A 17,389-nucleotide genomic window follows, 5' to 3' on the forward strand; every position below is an offset into this window, starting at 1 on the left:
TCAGCTTTTTGAAGGCGCATGAGGATGATCCTATTCAGGATTTTGCAGGGTATAGACAGAGTAATCCCTTAGTAATTCCTGCATTCCATTAGGTCGTTTTTCGGAAGCTTGACAATGTGCCCCTCAGCCCATTCTTTGGGTGTTTTCTCCTTTTCCCAGACCCCTCATAGAGCATGTCTGTAGATGCGTTGATATCGCCTCAAAGGCCTCCGATGGAATGTTGTCGGCTCCAGCTGCCTTTCCACTCTTTTGTAGTTTAATTGCAGCTTTTATTGGTATCTCGCAATTCACATTCAGCAGTATTTCAGCTCTGGATATGTTTGAGGTTTCTGCTGGTGTTGGTCTTTTTAGAAATTCTTTGTGTTCCACCCATCTTTCAAGTGCATTTGATCATCCTTGTCTTTACTTGGTTTGAAAAATGTTACAAATTTGCCTCAATTTTACAATATGTTGAGAATTTGCAAAACTTATGATATGTTACTAATTGTAGCTAGGTGGCTAACATTAGCTAGGCTAAGGGTTAGGACTAAGGTTAGGGTTAAGTTTAGGAGTTAGGTTAAAGGGTTAGGGTTAGGTGAAGGATTAGCTAACATGCTAAGTAGTTGCAGAGTAGCTAAAAAGTTGTAAGTAGTTGAAAAGTTGCTAAAATGCTAAAGTTGTCCGTGATGAGATTCGAACTCGCACACTTTGGGTTCGTTTTTACGTTATCTAACCAAACGTAGCATATCATAGTAATTTGAGTGCCCCCGATTTACTATGTTACATCTAGTGTATGAGACCAGGCTAAGTTTAAACAATCCTGAAAATCCTTCCTTGCAAACCAAACAGCCAATAATAGGCTTTAGGCCTGCACATAGGCTACTGTCAATAAAAGTTGCAGTAGGCTAAACATTTCTTTGACAAGTTAAACTTATAAACTAATATTTATAATATTGTCAAAGTGTTTATTGATGTCCTTGAATTGTGCAACAGGCAATTGGGATTTATCTCCCGCCTATTGAACTGTACAAATCCTAAATATATGCCTACAAATGACAAAATAAATAAACTGCCTAAACAAATTAAGTATGAAAATAACTTATTTTTGTGCAAATAAGCCTTTCAAGGTTTGACAGAATATTTTAGCCTATCCTATAGGCTATGTCTTTCGAATAAGATGCATCTTTATTTGAATATATCCATTTAAAATTAAATAAAAAGGTGCAATGAGGAACCATTAGGCCTAGTTGTTTTTACCATTTCTTAGGCCTACCTAAATGTTTTTGGCAAACTCCAGCATGTTTACCTTTTCTGCCCAGAGAAGCGAACTCAGCAGGATGATGGACTTGTAAATGTTAATGGAGGTTTGTAGTCTGCCCATCCCTTGCCCTGATAATCTGTTAGCATAGTCTACAAGAATTCGGTCAGGTCTGCTGGCTCAACTTTATAATTCGGCCTGAAATTGAAGAACTGCCATACAGGCAAAGTCATGCTTTTCTTTCCCACCAAGTCAGCCATCGTTCTTTTTCTGATTAAGCTAAGGCAGACTACACTTGAGTTACTAAGGGACAGATCTAAATTTACTGGGGTTGGAGGGGTGGTCCAAAATAGGGGAGGGTTGTCAAACTTGTTTTTGTTGCTTTGGGTAGGGTGCATGTTTTCCTGATTGACTGACCTTCATGTCTTAAAGTAATGATGGACTGTAGTTGCTCTTTGCTTATTTGAGCAGTTCTTGCCATAATATGGACTTGGTATTTTACCTAATAGGGCTATCTTCTGTCTACCAACCCTACCTTATCACAACACAACTGATTTTACTCAACGTATTAAGAAGGAAAGAAATTCCACAAATTAACTTTTAACAAGGCACACCTGTTAATTTAAATGTGTTCCAGGTGACTACCTCATGAAGCTGGTTGAGAGAATGCCAAGAGTGTGCAAAGCTGTCATCAAAAATGTATCTGATTTGTTTAACAGTTTTTTGGTTACTACATGATTTAATATGTGTTATTTCATAGTTTTGGTGTCTTCACTATTATTCTACAATGTAGAAAATAGTAAAAATAAAGAAAAACCCTTGAATGAGTAGATGTCCAAACTTTTGACTGGTACTGTATATATTTATAAACATATTAATATCATACAGTGGACACCTAAGCCTATAGGCATATGCATGCAATTCCATGATGCATTTAGTGCTCAAATCTCTGACAGCTGAACCGTGAGGTGGACAAATATTATTTTAGGAAAGTAGCCTAAAAACCAATAAAAAATGTGGCTATAAAGTTTTACATATGCTACACATCGAAACACAAGGAATAGTGTTTTTGTAATTTGTTATAGCTGTTTTTAAGGACACGTAAATATGGCTCATTTGGCCAACATCCCTCATTTTTTGATGGCGCTTAGTCTGATCTGAATGCTTATGGATGTCTATAAAATTTGTCAAATGTCAGGTGAATTTAAGTCTTCCCTGTCAAGTTGTCTGGCGCCAAATTTTCCAAAGAGAAACTCTGAAATGGCATATTGTTTTTAGGAAGATTGTTTTATATTCACATGAAAATCTATCGCCAATTGGTTGGAAACCTAGCTATAGACACTATAGAGACTCTGGCAAGTGCGCTAGTCCTGTGTCACTTTGATGATGCCTGCACATCATGGTTCACCAGCAGCCCCAAATATTTAAAGAATAAGCTACCAGCCAAACAAGCTTGTAAGAATGGTACTTAAACTCCCCCCTCATGCTCATCTGAAGGTTGAGCATTTTTCGTCTCTTTGTAATGTCTGTTTCTATGTAATTGTATGTGTGTTTATGTAAAAAAAAAAAAAAAAAAAAAAAAAGGACCATCATGGAAATAAGTCCCCGACTTTATTGTGCCATCCCGGGGGTGGGGTATTCCATTTATTTTACAGTACAAGGGCAGGGTCCTGTGAAAATAGTTGTAATGTTGGGAAGAGTGGGGCATTTTTTCCCTGACACTTAGATTTGGATCAGCCCCTCCCCCCCAGTAAATCCTATCACTTGTTTTTGTCTGATACTGTCAGAAAGTAGCCTAATAGAAGAAAGAATGTTGCAAATGTGCTTGTTTACGCAGATGATCAAGATGAAATAACAACACCTGATATGGCTTTAATATTCATTTTTTTAAAGGTAGGCTAATATAACTGATATCTGTGTGTTTTTATGGATGAGAGAATTTGAAACCAATTTGAAAATCGTTCTGTCGCCTAGACAAAACATAATAAAGAGATTGTTTCTGGCTTTAGTAACAATTTAAATAAGGAGAATGACATGCACCAATTTACAGTTTTGGTATTACCAATTTGTCCTTTATACAGCGCATTTGGAAAGTATTCAGACTTTTTGCATTTTGTTACGTTACAGCCTTATTCTAAAATTGATTAAATCGTTTTTCCCCCCTCATAAATCTACACACAATACCCCACAATGACAAAGAAAAAACAAGTTGTTAGAAATTTTTGCAATGGAAATAATAATCACAATAACAGCACTTACAGTTGACCAGGGTAACTGGCAGGGCAGAAATTTGACGAACTGACTTGTTGGAAAGGTGTCATCCTATGCCACGTTGAAAGTCTCTGAGCTTTTTAGTAAGGCCATTCGACTGCCAATGTTTGGCTATGGAGATTGCTTGGCTGTGTGCTTGATATTTATACACCTGTCAAAAATGAGTGTGGCTGAAGTAGCCAAATTCACTAATTTGAAGGGGTGTCCACATACTTTTGTATATATAGTGTACGTGGACAACACCTGCCAAGTCACTGGTCTCAGAACAGAGGTCAGTTGTCATGAACAACAGAGCGCTATTGCATGCCATCATCCAGCGCATTGTGCCACCATAAGCATAATTTAACATATTTCATCTCAAAGCAAGTAGATTTCCCTTTGGGTAGTGTAAAACAAATTGGGGACGTAATAGCATACTATTAGTGATAGGCACCGATATGGAAAGTCTATCAATATACATATATACAGTGCATTTGTAAAGTATTCAGGCCCCTTGACTTTCTCCACAGTTTGCTACATTACAGCCTTATTCTAAATGGGATCAATCTACACACAATACCCTATAATGACAAAGCAAAACCAGTTTTTTTTATTTTTACATTTTTGCAAATGTATTTGATTTTTTTAATATCTCATTTACAAAAGTATTTAGACCCTTTACTCAGAACTTTGTTGAAGCACCTTTGGCAGCGATTACAGCCTTGAGTCTTCTTGGGTATGACGCTACAAGCTTGGCATACCTGTATTTGGGGAGTTTCTCCCATCCTTCTCTGCAGATCTTCTCAACCTCTGTCAGGTTGGACGGAGAGCGTCGCTGCACAGCTATTTTCAGGTCTGTCCAGAGATGTTCAAGTCCGGGTTCTGGCTGGGCCACTCAAGGACATTCAGAGACTTATCCCGAAACCACTCCTGCATTGTCTTGGCTGTGTGCTTAGTGTCGTTGTCCTGTTGGAAGATGAACCTTCACCCCAGTCTGAGGTCCTGAGTGCTCTGGAGCAGGTTTTCATCATGGATCTCTCTGTACTTTACTCCGTTCTTCTTTCCCTCAATCTTGACTAGGCTTCCACAGTCCCCACAGCATGATGTTGCCACCACCATGCTTCACCATAGGGATGGTGCTAGGTTTCCTCCAGACGTGACGCTTAGCATTCAGGCCAAAGAGCTCAATCTTGGTTTCGTCAGACCAGAGAATCTTGTTTCTCATGGTCTGAGAGTCTTTAGGTACCTTTTGAAAAACTCCTAGCGGCCTGGCATGTGCCTTTTACTGAGGAGTGGCTTCCGTCTGGCCACTCTAACATAAAAGCCTAAATGGTGGAGTGCTGCAGAGATGGTTGTCCTTCTGGAAGGATCTCCCATCTCCACAGAGGAACTCTAGAGCTCTGTTAGAGTGACCTTTGGGTTCTTGGTCACCTCCCTGACCAAGGCCCTTCTCCCTTCTTCTCTCAATTTGGCCGGGCGGCCAGCTCTAGGAAGAGTCTTGGGGGTTCCAAACTTCTTCTATTTAAGAATGATGAAGGCCATTGTGTTATTGGGGACCTTCAATGCTGCAGAAATGTTTGGTACCCTTCACCAGAGCAGTGCCTCGACACAATCCTGTCATGGAGCTCTACGGACAAGTCCTTCGACCTCATGGCTTAGTTTTTGTTCTGACATGCACTGTCAACTGTGGGACCTTTATATAGACAGGTGTGTGCCTTTCCAAATCATGTCCAATCAATTGAATTTACCACAGGTGGACTCCAATCAAGCTGTAGACACATCTCAAGGATGATTAATGGTAACAGGATGCACCTGAGCTTAATTTCGAGTCGCATAGCAAAAGGTCTGAATACTTATGTAAATAATGTATTTCTGTCTAAAAACCTGAGTGCAGAGTAAGTGTCGGAAACATGATTGTTGCTAGAAGAAGGGCGCATTTTCAGTGGTATGGCAGTATTTTAAAAAGGTAAATAAAACAGTGTTGGTTTTGCGTTCAGTTAGCACAGTTTGTATAAATTCATATAATCTCATTTTAGAGAGACCCTGACTCTTGTTTTAACCATGTCTGACAGAATTACCAAGTTTTCAACCAAGTGTTTGAAAATTGCAACTGATAATCACAATTAATCACAAATAATTGTGTGTGTTTGTGTGTCTCAGTCACCAGATCTCAACCTAATTGAACAGTTATGTGAGATTCTGGAGCGGAGCCTGAGACAACTTTTTCCACCACCACCAACAAAACACCAAATGATAGAATTTCTCGTGGAAGAATGGTGTTGCATCCCTCCGATATAGAGTTCCAGACACTTGCCTGTATTTATGTTTTCATTGTTTTGGGGCAGAATTACGTTATGTGTTGTTGGAGGTGGAAATTCATACTGAGAAAGACTGTCATTTCTTCAAACAATCATCTTTATTTACTATCGATTCATTATTGCAGTAATGAGACTATCCCACAGTTTTGACCTTTGGGCTGAGTAGCCTAACCTTTACACAAATGCAGAGTTCTTTATATAGCTGACACTAAGAATGCTCACTCATGGTTGGTTCCACACCTCCCTGTCAAGCCTGCTCCTGCTCTTCCCCCTGGTGCTCGAGGTTGCCAGGCTCCCCAGCATTACACACTCCTGCCACCATCGTTACACACACCTGTCTTCCCTCATCACGCGCATCAGCGATTTATTGGACTCACCTGGACTCAATCACCTGTTTATTACCTCTCCTATATTTGTCAGTTCCCCATCTCTGTTCCCCGCCACTGCATTCATTGTCTTACGTCTGTGTTTTACCCAGTTCTGAAGCTGTTAATGTCCTGTTCCATGTCTGTCCCTAATTAAATGTTGACTCCTCGTACCTGCTTCTCGACTCCAGCGTCAGTCTTTACACTCCCATGCAGATTAGGACATTATAAGCCACTCTGGGTTCATCCTGTCCTCATCTGCATGGGGTTGTTGTCTTAACCCCTGGATTAGTTTCCCAGTTGCCAGGATGATTTTGAGACAATGAGATCTTGGGAGTAGAACAATCCATCTCTAGTAAAACACATTGTTGTCTATGTAATGTAGTGTTTAATTCATTTGTCAGGTCAAGCCATCTCTGGTGACCATACACCCAGATTAGCAACAGGGAATTAGAGTGGAGACCATAAAAACAGACACTAGTAGGACAGAAATGTCTTACTATTAGTTAAATATTAATTGTTAACCTTTAATATCAAATAGATCAGGTAAATATGTAATTTGTCAACCACACGTCTTGGTCAGTTTAGCTCGGAAAATGCTGCCCTCATCAATCTTCAGCCCCTGGCGGCCGCTTAATCCTGCCTAATGTGAGGGCCTAATGTGAGGGCCTAATGTGAGGGCCGGTCCTGTTTGCATTCACATTCTTGTCTGATCTCCTGGCTCACCAGACATGCACCTAGTTAATCCTGGTGCCAAGAATTTGCATTTTGAAAATGTGGTTCTGTTTGCCAGTATGTAGAACACTGGCATCTGGATATTGTTGTTAATTAGTGTTTATCTTTGTGTGTGTTAGGACGTGTATCTTGAGATCTCCTACATGTATGATGACGATGGCTACCAATCGTACTGTACCGTGTGCTGCGGGGGCCGCGAGGTGTTACTGTGTGGGAACGCCAACTGCTGCAGGTGGGACTCAACACTCACTTCTTCAACTGTAACTCTGTATTCTACTGAGTGTGTTCCAACTGACACCCTTTTCCCTTTATTGTCAACTACTAAGTAGTGCACTATATAGGGAACACAGACTGTATCTACTGTATATTAGTTAATTTTTAACTTCTGTATGTTCAGTCAGCTTCTACTTTCTTTCACCTGTTGATTAGAAGTATTTTTTTTCTCTCGTGTCACCTTTTTTTACCACTAGTTCCTCCTGCCTCCTATCGTTGCTTTCCATCTGTCTCTCCCCCCTATCCCCTCCCTTATTCATCCACCTCCCTCTCTCCCCTCCTTCCCCCTCAACCTTATTTCACACATCTCCATCTGTCTCCTTCCTCCCCATGCAGGTGTTTCTGTGTAGAATGCCTGGACATTCTGGTGGGCGCTGGGGCGTCGAACAGTGCCCGTAACCTGGACCCATGGCGCTGCTACATGTGCCAGCCCCTGCAGCCCTACGGTGTGCTCAAACAACGCCACAATTGGAGCATGAAGCTGCAGGAGTTCTTTATCAACGACAACGGCCAGGAGTTTGTGAGTCCCATCAAGATACTTAACTCCTCACATTGGCCCTTGTCACAATACTGATCACAAACCAATTTATCTCATACAGCATCTAGGGCCTGCCATTCTCCTTGCTCGGGTCACAGGGTCTGGAAAACCTCAGGGTTCCACTCATAGCAACATTACTACATAGATGTGGTTGTTTATATAAACATTGTGATTTGGTCTATATGTTTCTCAGGAAAGCCCAAATATCTACCGGGCTGTCCCTGCAGAACAGCGGCACCCCATCCGTGTGCTCTCATTGTTTGATGGCATCGCCACTGGTAAGTGTGTGCACGTAGGTGTCAAGTGTAATATTCAGAGGGCCTCCCGAGTGGTGCAGCGGTCTAAGGCACTGCATCACAATGCTTGAGGCGTCACTACAGACCCGGGTTCGAGCTGGAGACCAGTGAGGCGGCGCACAATTGGCCCAGCGTCGTCCAGGTTAAGGGAGGGTTTGGCCGGCCGGGATTTCCTTGTCCCATTGCGCTCTAGCGACTCCTTGTGTCGGGCCGGGTGCTTGCAAGTTGTGTGCAATGCCAAGAGTGTGCAAAGCTTTCATCAAGGCAAAGGGTGGCTACTTTGAAGAATATAAAACATATTTTGATTTGTCAAACACATTTTTGCTTACTACATGATTCCATGTGTGTTATTTCATAGTTTGATGTCTTCACTATTGTTCTACAATGTAGAAAAACTCTTGAATGAGTAGGTGTGTCTGAACTTCTGACTGGTACTGTATATTTCCATGTGTGTGGGTGCATGATTCTAGGCTACTTAGTGCTACGAGACCTAGGATTCAAAGTGGACCATTATATTGCATCAGAGGTGTGTGAGGATTCCATATCGGTGGGGGTCGTCCGACATGAAGGAAGAATCCAGTACGTGCACGACGTGCGCAACATCACCAGAAAAAATGTAAGCAGAACACATCTCCTTCCCTGTCTTTCTCTTTCTCTCTTCGCATTACTGACAACTGGATGGGCAGAGCAAACTTAATCTGAGTCAAGTCAAATAGAGGGAGGAGTGAGAAGGGATAGTTCTAAGTTCAATCCCTTCCCCAATGACTGATGTTGTTGTTGTGTAAAGCAGGTGCTTCATGAAACATTTCTTTCTGGTCCTTCTCTTTATTCAACATCTGAGGATTATCATCTGAACTGGTCTACATTATTCATATTATTTATCATATGAGAATAAATTGCCAAGAACCAAGGGCTAGTGCCTTTATGTCTCATGGAGTAGTCCTCAGTGTCTTTCGAAATGCAAACATTTACACATACGACACACCCGTTTACTGCTGTTTCTGTGGGCTATTGCCTGTCCAGACAGGACAGTAGTACCTTATTGTAGCTTAATGAGCTTCACTTGTTATAGTTCTAGTGAATGCTCTCCTACCCTACTTTGTGGATCCACAATGAAACATATACAGACACATGGGCTCTTGAGGGCTCTTTTGAGTGCTTCAACACAACACACACACACACAATACAGCAACACACAACATTAACCACACAAACCTTTATCCACCCAGCTTGCATCCCTGTTCATAACAAAACACAACTTCCCCCTCTACTCCCAAGTCATAGCTAAACACAACACTCCGCCACAGTGGCAGAGAGGGACGCGCTGCCGGGTTGCATGCGAGTCCTTGACGTCATCTGGGTTAGAGGACAAAGCACAGCCTCTTGTCAGAGTAAATCCCCCAGAACTCATTCATCCCTTTGTCAAAGATTCAGAGCACTCCTCAAAGAGGGTCTGGGCCCGAAGAGGGTCGGCCTGGCTGTTTTGGGAACCTACAACCCCTCTCACATAACCCTTAGGCAGTAGGTAGTCAACGGCCACCACCCTCTCGAAGTTGCGTAAGAGTCTCAGTAGCACTACTACTCACTCTCTCTCTCTCTCTCTCTCTCTCTATTCAATTCAACAAGCTTTATTGACATGGGGAAAATGTTTAGATTGCCAAAGCAAGTGGAATAGATAGTAAACAAATTAACAATCAGAAATTAACTGTAAAAATGACACTCACAAATGTTTCAAAGGAATCATGACATTTCAAATGTCAAATCAAATTATATTAGTCACATGTGCCGAAATCAACACTGACCAAGACGTGTGGTAGACAAATTACATATTTACCTGATCTATTTGATATTAAAGGTTAACAATTAATATTTAACTAATAGTAAGACATTTCTGTCCTACTAGTGTCTGTGTTTTTATGGTCTCCACTCTAATTCCCTGCAGCTAATCTGGGTGTATGGTCACCAGAGATGGCTTGACCTGACAAATGAATTAAACACTACATTACATAGACAACAATGTGTCGGTGATCAGGCCTACCACTTAATGATGGTGTTGGAGTCGTGCCTGGCCGTGCAGTCATGAGTGAACAGGGAGTACAGGAGGGGACTGAGCAAGCACCCCTGAGGGGCTCCCGTGTTGAGTTTCATGGATGGCTCCCGTGTTGAGTTTCATGTGTTGTTACCTACCCTTACCACCTGGGGTGGCCCGTCAGGAATTCCAGGATCCAGTTGCAGAGTGAGGTGTTTAGTCCCAGGGTCCTTAGCTTATTAATGAGCTTTGAGGGCACTATGGTGTTGAACGCTGAGCTGTAGTCAATGAATAGCATTCTCCAATAGGTGTTATTTTTGTCCAGATGGGAAAGGGCATTGTTGAGTGCAATAGAGATTGCATCATCTGTGGTGTGGGTCTGCTGGGGCAGTATGCAAATTGGAGTGGGTCTAGGGTTTCTGGTATTATGGTGTTGATGTGAGCCATGACCAGCCTTTTAAAGCACTTCATGGCTACAGACGTGAGTGCTACGGTTCGGTAGTCATTTAGGCAGGTTACCTTAGTGTTCTTGGACACAGGCACTATGGTGGTCTGCTTAAAACATGTTGGTATTACAGACTTAGACAGGGGGAGGTTAAAAATGTCAGTGAAGACACTTGCCAGTTGGTAAGCGCATGCTCGCAGTACACGTCCTGGTAATCTATCTGGCCCTGCAGCCTTGTGAATGTTGACCTTACTCACATTGGCTGTGGAGAGCGGGATCACACAGTCTTCTGGAACAGCTGGTGCTCTCATGCATGTTTCAGTGTTATTTGCCTCAGCTGTGCTTCCCTTTTGTAGTCTGTAATGGTTGGCAAGCCCATCCGACAAGCATCAGAGCCAGTGTAGTACGATTCGATCTTAGTCCTGTATTGACAGGACTAAGCAGGACTAAGCATAGCATGATTTCTTATAAGCTTCCGGGTTAGAGTCCCGCTCCTTGAAAGCGGCAGCTCTAGCCTTAAGCTCAGTGCGGATGTTGTCTGTAATTCATGGCTTCTGTTTGGGGTATGTACGTATGGTCACTGTGGGGACGACGTCATCGATGCACTTATTGATGAAGCCAATGACTGATGTGGTGTACTCCTCAATGCCATCGGAGGAATCCCGGAACACATTCCAGTCTGTGTTAGCAAAACAGTCTTGTAGCTTAGCATCTGCTTCATCTGACCACAAGTCACTGGTGCTTCCTGCTTTAATTTAAGCTTGTAAGCAGGAATCAGGAGGATAGAATTATGGTCAGATTTGCCAAATGGAGGGCGAGGGAGAACTTTTTATGCATCTCTGTGCGTGGAGTTAAGGTGGACCAGAGTTTTTTTCCCTCTGGTTGCACACTTAACCAGCTGATAGAAATTTGGAAAAACAGATTTAAGTTTCTCTGCATAAAGTCCCCGGCTACTAGGAGCGCCGCCTCTGGGTGAGCGTTTTCTTGTTTGCTTATGGCAGAAATACAGCTCATTCAATGCTGTCTTAGTGGCAGCCTCTGACTGTGGTGGTATGTAAACAGCTATGACAAATACAGATGAAAACTCTCTAGGTAGATAGTGTGGTGCACAGCTTATCATGAGATGCAATAGCTTGAGGCTTCATTAGATATCGTGCACCAGCTGTTATTTACAAAAATACATTGTCCACTGCCCCTTGTCTTTCCAGGCGCCGCTGTTCTATCCTGCCGGTACAGCGTATAACCAGCCAGCTGTATGTTGATAGTGTCGTCGTTCAGCCACAACTGATATTACAGTTTTGAATGTCCTGTTGGTAGTTTAATCTTGCGCGTAGGTCATTGATTTTATTCTCCAAAGATTGCCGTAGCACGCGTTCCAGCAGGTATATCTCACTTGTCACCCCCAAAGCCAATTCCTCCTTTGGCCGCCTCTCCTTCCAGTTCTCTGCTGCCAATGACTGGGACGAACTTCAAAAATCTCTGAAACTGGAAACACTTATCTCCCTCACTAGCTTTAAGCACCAGCTGTCAGAGCAGCTCACAGATCACTGCACCTGTACATAGCCCATCTATAAATAGCCCAAACAATTACCTCTTCCCCTACTGTATTTATTTATTTATTTTGCTCCTTTGCACCCCAGTTTGTCTACTTTGCACACTCATCTACTGTCAAATCTACCATTCCAGTGTTTTACTTGATGTATTGAATTTACTTCGCCACCATGTCGTATTTATTGCCTTTACCCCCCTTATCTCACCTCATTTGCTCACATTGTATATAGACTTATTTTTCTACTGTATTATTGACTGTATGTTTGTTTTACTCCATGTGTAACTCTGTGTTGTTGTATGTGTCGAACTGCTTTGCTTTATCTTGGCCAGGTCGCAGTTGTAAATGAGAACTTGTTCTCAACTTGCCTACCTGGTTAAATAAAGGTGAAATAAATAAATAAAAATGGCACGTTTGCTAGTAGAATGGAAGGAAGTGGGGCTTTATTTGATCGCCTAAGAATTCTCAGAAGGCAGCCTTTTTTATCCGCCTCTTCACGCAAATCACGGGGATCTTGGCCTGTTCCCGAGAAAGCAGTATATCGTTTGCGTCGGGCTCGTCAGACACGTTAAAGGAAATAAAGGATTCTGCCAGTCTGTGATGTACATTATGTACAAAATAAGTTAAAAAAATAAGTTACAAAAAATGCTAATAAACGAGCAATAAAACACAATCGGTTGGGTACACGTAAAACGTCTGCCTTCTTCTCCGGCGCCATTATAATGCCATACATATTATGGCTATGTACAGTGTTGTAACAATGTGAAAATAGTTAAAGTACAAAAGGGAAAATAAATCAACATAAATTTGGGTTGTATTTACAATAATGTTTGTTCTTCACAGGTTTCCCTTCTCTTGTGGCAACAGGTCACAAATCTTGCTGCTGTGATTGCACACTTGTATTTCACCTAATAGATATGGGAGTTTATCAAAATTGGATTTGTTTTGAAATTCTTTGTGGGTCTGTGTAATATGAGGGACATATGTGTCACTAATATGGTGATACATTTGGCAGGAGGTTAGGAAGTGAAGCTCAGTTTCCAACTCATTTTGTGGGCAGTGTGCGCATAGCGACTCTTGAGAATCAGGTCTGCCTACGACTGCCTGTCTCAATAGCAAGGCAAAACTCACTGAGTCTGTACATAGTCAAAGCTTTCCTTGATGTTGGGTCAGTCACAGTGGTCAGGTATTCTGCCACTGTGTACTCCAGTTTGCTCTTGTTATTTTTTGTTAATTCTTTCCAAGGTGTCGAGTAATTATCTTTTTGTTTTCTCATTTGTTCTCAATTGTGTTGCTGTCCTGTGGCACTGTGGGGTCTGTTTGTGTTTGTGAACAGAGCCCTAGGACCAGATTGCTCTTCTCTAGGTTCTGTAGGTGATGGCTTTTTTATGGAGGTTTGGGAATAATTTCCTTTTAGGTGGTTGTAGAATTTAACAGCTCTTTTCTGGATTTTGATCAATTGCGGGGATCGTCCTAATTCTGCTCTGCATGCATTAGTTGGTGTTTTTTTTATTTTTAGCCAGATCCTAGTTGGGATGTTGAATTTTAAGTTCCATTTGATGGCTTAGAAGGCTCTTCTTGCCTTTTCTTTCAGATCGTTCACAGCTTTGCAGAAGTTACCCTGGGTGCTGTTATTGTGTGTGCTCTTGAGCAACGGTGTCTAGATGGAATTTGTATTCGTGGAACTTTTTGGGCACATTTAATCTCAGGGCCCAGGTCTGACAGAATCTGTGGAGAAGATCTAAGTGCTGCTTTAGGCCCTCCTTGATTGGGGACAGAAGTACCAGATAATCAGAAGACATTTGACTTCAGATTCTACTTGGGTGAGGTCGGGTGCTACAGACTGTTCTAGTGCCCTCGTCAATTTGTTGATATATATGTTGAAGAGGGTGGGGCTCAAGCTGTCTCCCTGTCTCACCTCATGGCCCTGTGGAGAAAAAGGTGTGTTTTTTGTCAATTTTAACACACACTTGTTGTTTGTATCCATGGATTTTATAATGTTGTATGTTTTTCCTCCAACACCGCTTTCCATCAATTTGTATAGCAGACCCTCATGTGAAATTGAGTCAAAAGCTTTTATGAAATCAACAAAGCTTTGTTTGTTTGTTAGTTTGTTTGTTAGTAAGGGTGTGCAGGGTGAATATGTGGTCTGTCGTATGTTAATTTAGTAAAAAGACAATATGACATTTGCTCAGTAGAGGAAAAGTAAGTGCCTGCTGTTAATAATAATGCAGAAGGTTTTCCCAAGGTTGCTGTTGACGCATATAGTAGTAGTTATTGGGGTCAAATATGTCTCCACCTTTATGGATGGGGGTGATCAGTCATTGGTTCCAAATATTGGGGAAGATGCCAGAACTGAGGATTATGTTAAAGTTTTTAGTGTAGCCAATTATAATTTGTGGTCTGTATATTTGATCATTTCATTTAGAAATCCATCAACACCACAGGCCTTTTTGAGTTGAAGGGTTTGTATTTTGTCCTGTAGTTCATTCAATGTAATTGGAGATTCCAGTGGGGGTTATATACTATCCTGTGTTGGGGTTGTTTGGTAATATGGATGGGGGAGGTGACGCTATGTAGGGATAGAGTAGAGGGGATTGGGAATGAGAAAAGGCCCTGACTACAGATGGGTACAAATGTTGGGGCATTGACTTGTGTTACACTCAGTCTGACAGTAGGTGGTGCTGTTGTCTCACACAGATAGAAGAGTGGGGCCCATTTGACCTGGTGATAGGAGGAAGCCCCTGTAACGACCTATCTATCGTCAACCCCGCCAGGAAGGGACTGTACGGTAAGAAACTTCATAAAAAAATATTAATTGGGCCTCCCGGCCGGCGCAGTGGTCTAGGACACTGCATCGTTTGGCTGGTAGGGATATCCTTGTCTCATCGCGCACTAGTGACTCCTGTGGCGGGCCGGGCGCAGTGCACACTAACCAGGTCGCCAGGTGCACAGTGTTTCCTCTGACACATTGGTGCGGCTGGCTTCCGGGTTGGATGCACGCTGTGTTAAGAAGCTTGGTTGGGTTGTGTATCGGAGGATGCATGGCTTTCGACCTTCGTCTCTCCCGAGCCCGTACGGGAGTTGTAGCGATGAGACAAGATAGTAACTACTAACAATTGGATACCACGAAATTGGGGAGAAAAGGGGGTAAAAATTCACACACACAAAATAAATCTATTAATCTTAATCAAACTTAATAATAATTAATGTGTTACGAAGCATGCTTCACTTCACTCCAATTACACTCCATGTGTTACAGGCAGAAGTGGCAGGGAAGTAGTTCTTATAAAATGTAATTTCTATACATTCCCTCTTATATGCATAGTATAAACTTATACCTTGTTTTCCATATACATTAAAGGTACAGCAATCAAAGAGATATTTGCAATTGATATATATTGTTATTCAGTCAACATTGGACTGTATTAAAAATCTCCTAACGTGTTCTCCTGTCTGTCTGTCCAGAGGGCACAGGGAGGTTGTTCTTTGAGTTCTACCGCCTGCTGAGTGAGGCCAAGCCCAAGGAGGGCGAGGACCGCCCATTCTTCTGGATGTTCGAGAATGTGGTCGCCATGGGCGTCAACGACAAGAGGGACATCTCTCGTTTCCTCGAGGTTTGTTATATCCACAATATCAATACAATGCAAGTGACAATCTCAGAGGTCTTTGGCATTACTTCATTAGAGTGTTTTAAAAGTTGTTGTAGTCTTTATATGTCGTTGTGGACTCACAACATAACACAAAGGCGTTGTAAAGAGCGAAAATGTGTAACCCATGATAGATAGCTGTGGTATGTTAAATGTATATATGTGTGTGTGTGTGTCCGACAGTGCAATCCAGTGATGATCGATGCCATTGAGGTGTCTGCGGCTCACAGGGCTAGGTACTTCTGGGGCAACCTACCAGGGATGAACAGGTGTGTGATGCCCACAGTCTACTTGTTTTCCTATAATAACACAGTCTTTCATATTCCTGTTTTTAATTTACAATACAAAAATGACCTAATTGCATGGTTGGTAACTACACAGTTATATCATATGAATTACTTTTACTTTGGTAGTTGTCAATTGTATTGAAAAAAAGTAAATGCCAGAAAGTACACATGGTTACCAATTGAAATCTAGTGGAAACATTACCGTAAAATAAATGGCCATTTATGGATATCTCGTATTCCATATCACATTACCATTGTTCATGTGCCAGGCCTCGGTGTGCATCTGGGATGGACAAGCTAGAGCTACAGGACTGTCTGGAACATGGCCGTGTGGCTAAGGTAACACTATCTACCTTTTCTTCACTCAGTGGAACTGGACAAAAATCAACAAGTGGTTTTATTTCAGTATATTACAATATACACTCAGTGGCCAGTTTATAAGGTACCCCCATCTAGTACCGGATGGGACCCCCCTTGGCCCCCAGAACATCCTGAATTCTCTGGGGCATGGACATGTTGCTCAATTGGTATTAAGGGGCCCAACGTGTGCCAGTAAAACATTCCCCACAACATTACACCATCACCACCAGGCTCTACCGTTGACACCAGGAAGGATGGGGCCATGGTCTCATGCTTACGCCAAATCCTGACTGCCATCAGCATGACGCAACAGGAACCGGAATTCGTCAGACCAGGCAATGTTTTTCCACTCCTCAATGTCCAGTGTTGGTGATCGCATGTCCACTGGAGCCGCTTCTTCTGGTTTTTTAGCTGATAGGAGTGGAACCCAGTGTGTTCGTTATTTGCCTGTTTGCGGCCCGCCATTTAACTTGCTCGATTCTTGCCATTCTCCTTCGACCTTTCATCAAGTAGCGTTTTTTGCCCGCTGACTGTATGTTTGTCGCACCATTCTCGGTAACTCCTGTCGTACATGAAAAGCCCAGGAGGCCGGCCATTTCTGAGATACTGGATCCGGCACGCCTGGCACAGACGATCATACCACGCTCAAAGTTGCTTTGGTCACTCGTTTTGCCCATTCTAACGTTCAATCGAACAGTAACTGAATGTCTCGATGCCTGTCTGCCTGCTTTATATAGCAAGCCACGGCCACATGAACCATTTTTGTGAATGGGATTTTGTAGCCAATAAACTGGCCACTGAGTGTATATTTCACAATATCCCACAGAAAACACACACTACATAATCAAAAGTATGTGGACACCTGCTCGTCAAACATCTCATTCCAAAATCATGGGCAATAATATGCAGTTGGTCCCTCCTTTGCTACACTAACAGCATCTACTCTTCTGGAAAAGCTTTCCACTAGATGTTGGAACATTGCTGCAGGGACTTGCTTCCATTCAGCCACAAGAGCATTAGTGAGGTCGGGCACTGATGTTGGGTGATTAGGCCTGGC

The 17,389-nt window shown here is 42.4% G+C and overlaps 1 protein-coding gene across 5 annotated transcripts in view; it reads left to right on the forward strand.

The window, feature by feature from the left end:
• Window positions 1-17,389, forward strand: part of LOC139368705 (DNA (cytosine-5)-methyltransferase 3B-like) — a 62,452-nt gene that overhangs the window by 38,948 nt on the left and 6,115 nt on the right. For all 5 annotated transcript variants that reach the window (XM_071107970.1, XM_071107973.1, XM_071107969.1 and 2 more), the window contains exons 13-20: window positions 7,025-7,137; window positions 7,515-7,698; window positions 7,910-7,994; window positions 8,483-8,628; window positions 14,736-14,826; window positions 15,504-15,652; window positions 15,869-15,954; window positions 16,242-16,311. In XM_071107970.1, coding sequence (XP_070964071.1) covers window positions 7,025-7,137; window positions 7,515-7,698; window positions 7,910-7,994; window positions 8,483-8,628; window positions 14,736-14,826; window positions 15,504-15,652; window positions 15,869-15,954; window positions 16,242-16,311 — 924 coding nt within the window. The remainder of the gene's footprint in view (window positions 1-7,024; window positions 7,138-7,514; window positions 7,699-7,909; window positions 7,995-8,482; window positions 8,629-14,735; window positions 14,827-15,503; window positions 15,653-15,868; window positions 15,955-16,241; window positions 16,312-17,389) is intronic.

The sequence above is a fragment of the Oncorhynchus clarkii genome, chromosome 16 (assembly GCF_045791955.1).
Source record: "Oncorhynchus clarkii lewisi isolate Uvic-CL-2024 chromosome 16, UVic_Ocla_1.0, whole genome shotgun sequence".
NCBI classification, from domain to species: domain Eukaryota; kingdom Metazoa; phylum Chordata; class Actinopteri; order Salmoniformes; family Salmonidae; genus Oncorhynchus; species Oncorhynchus clarkii.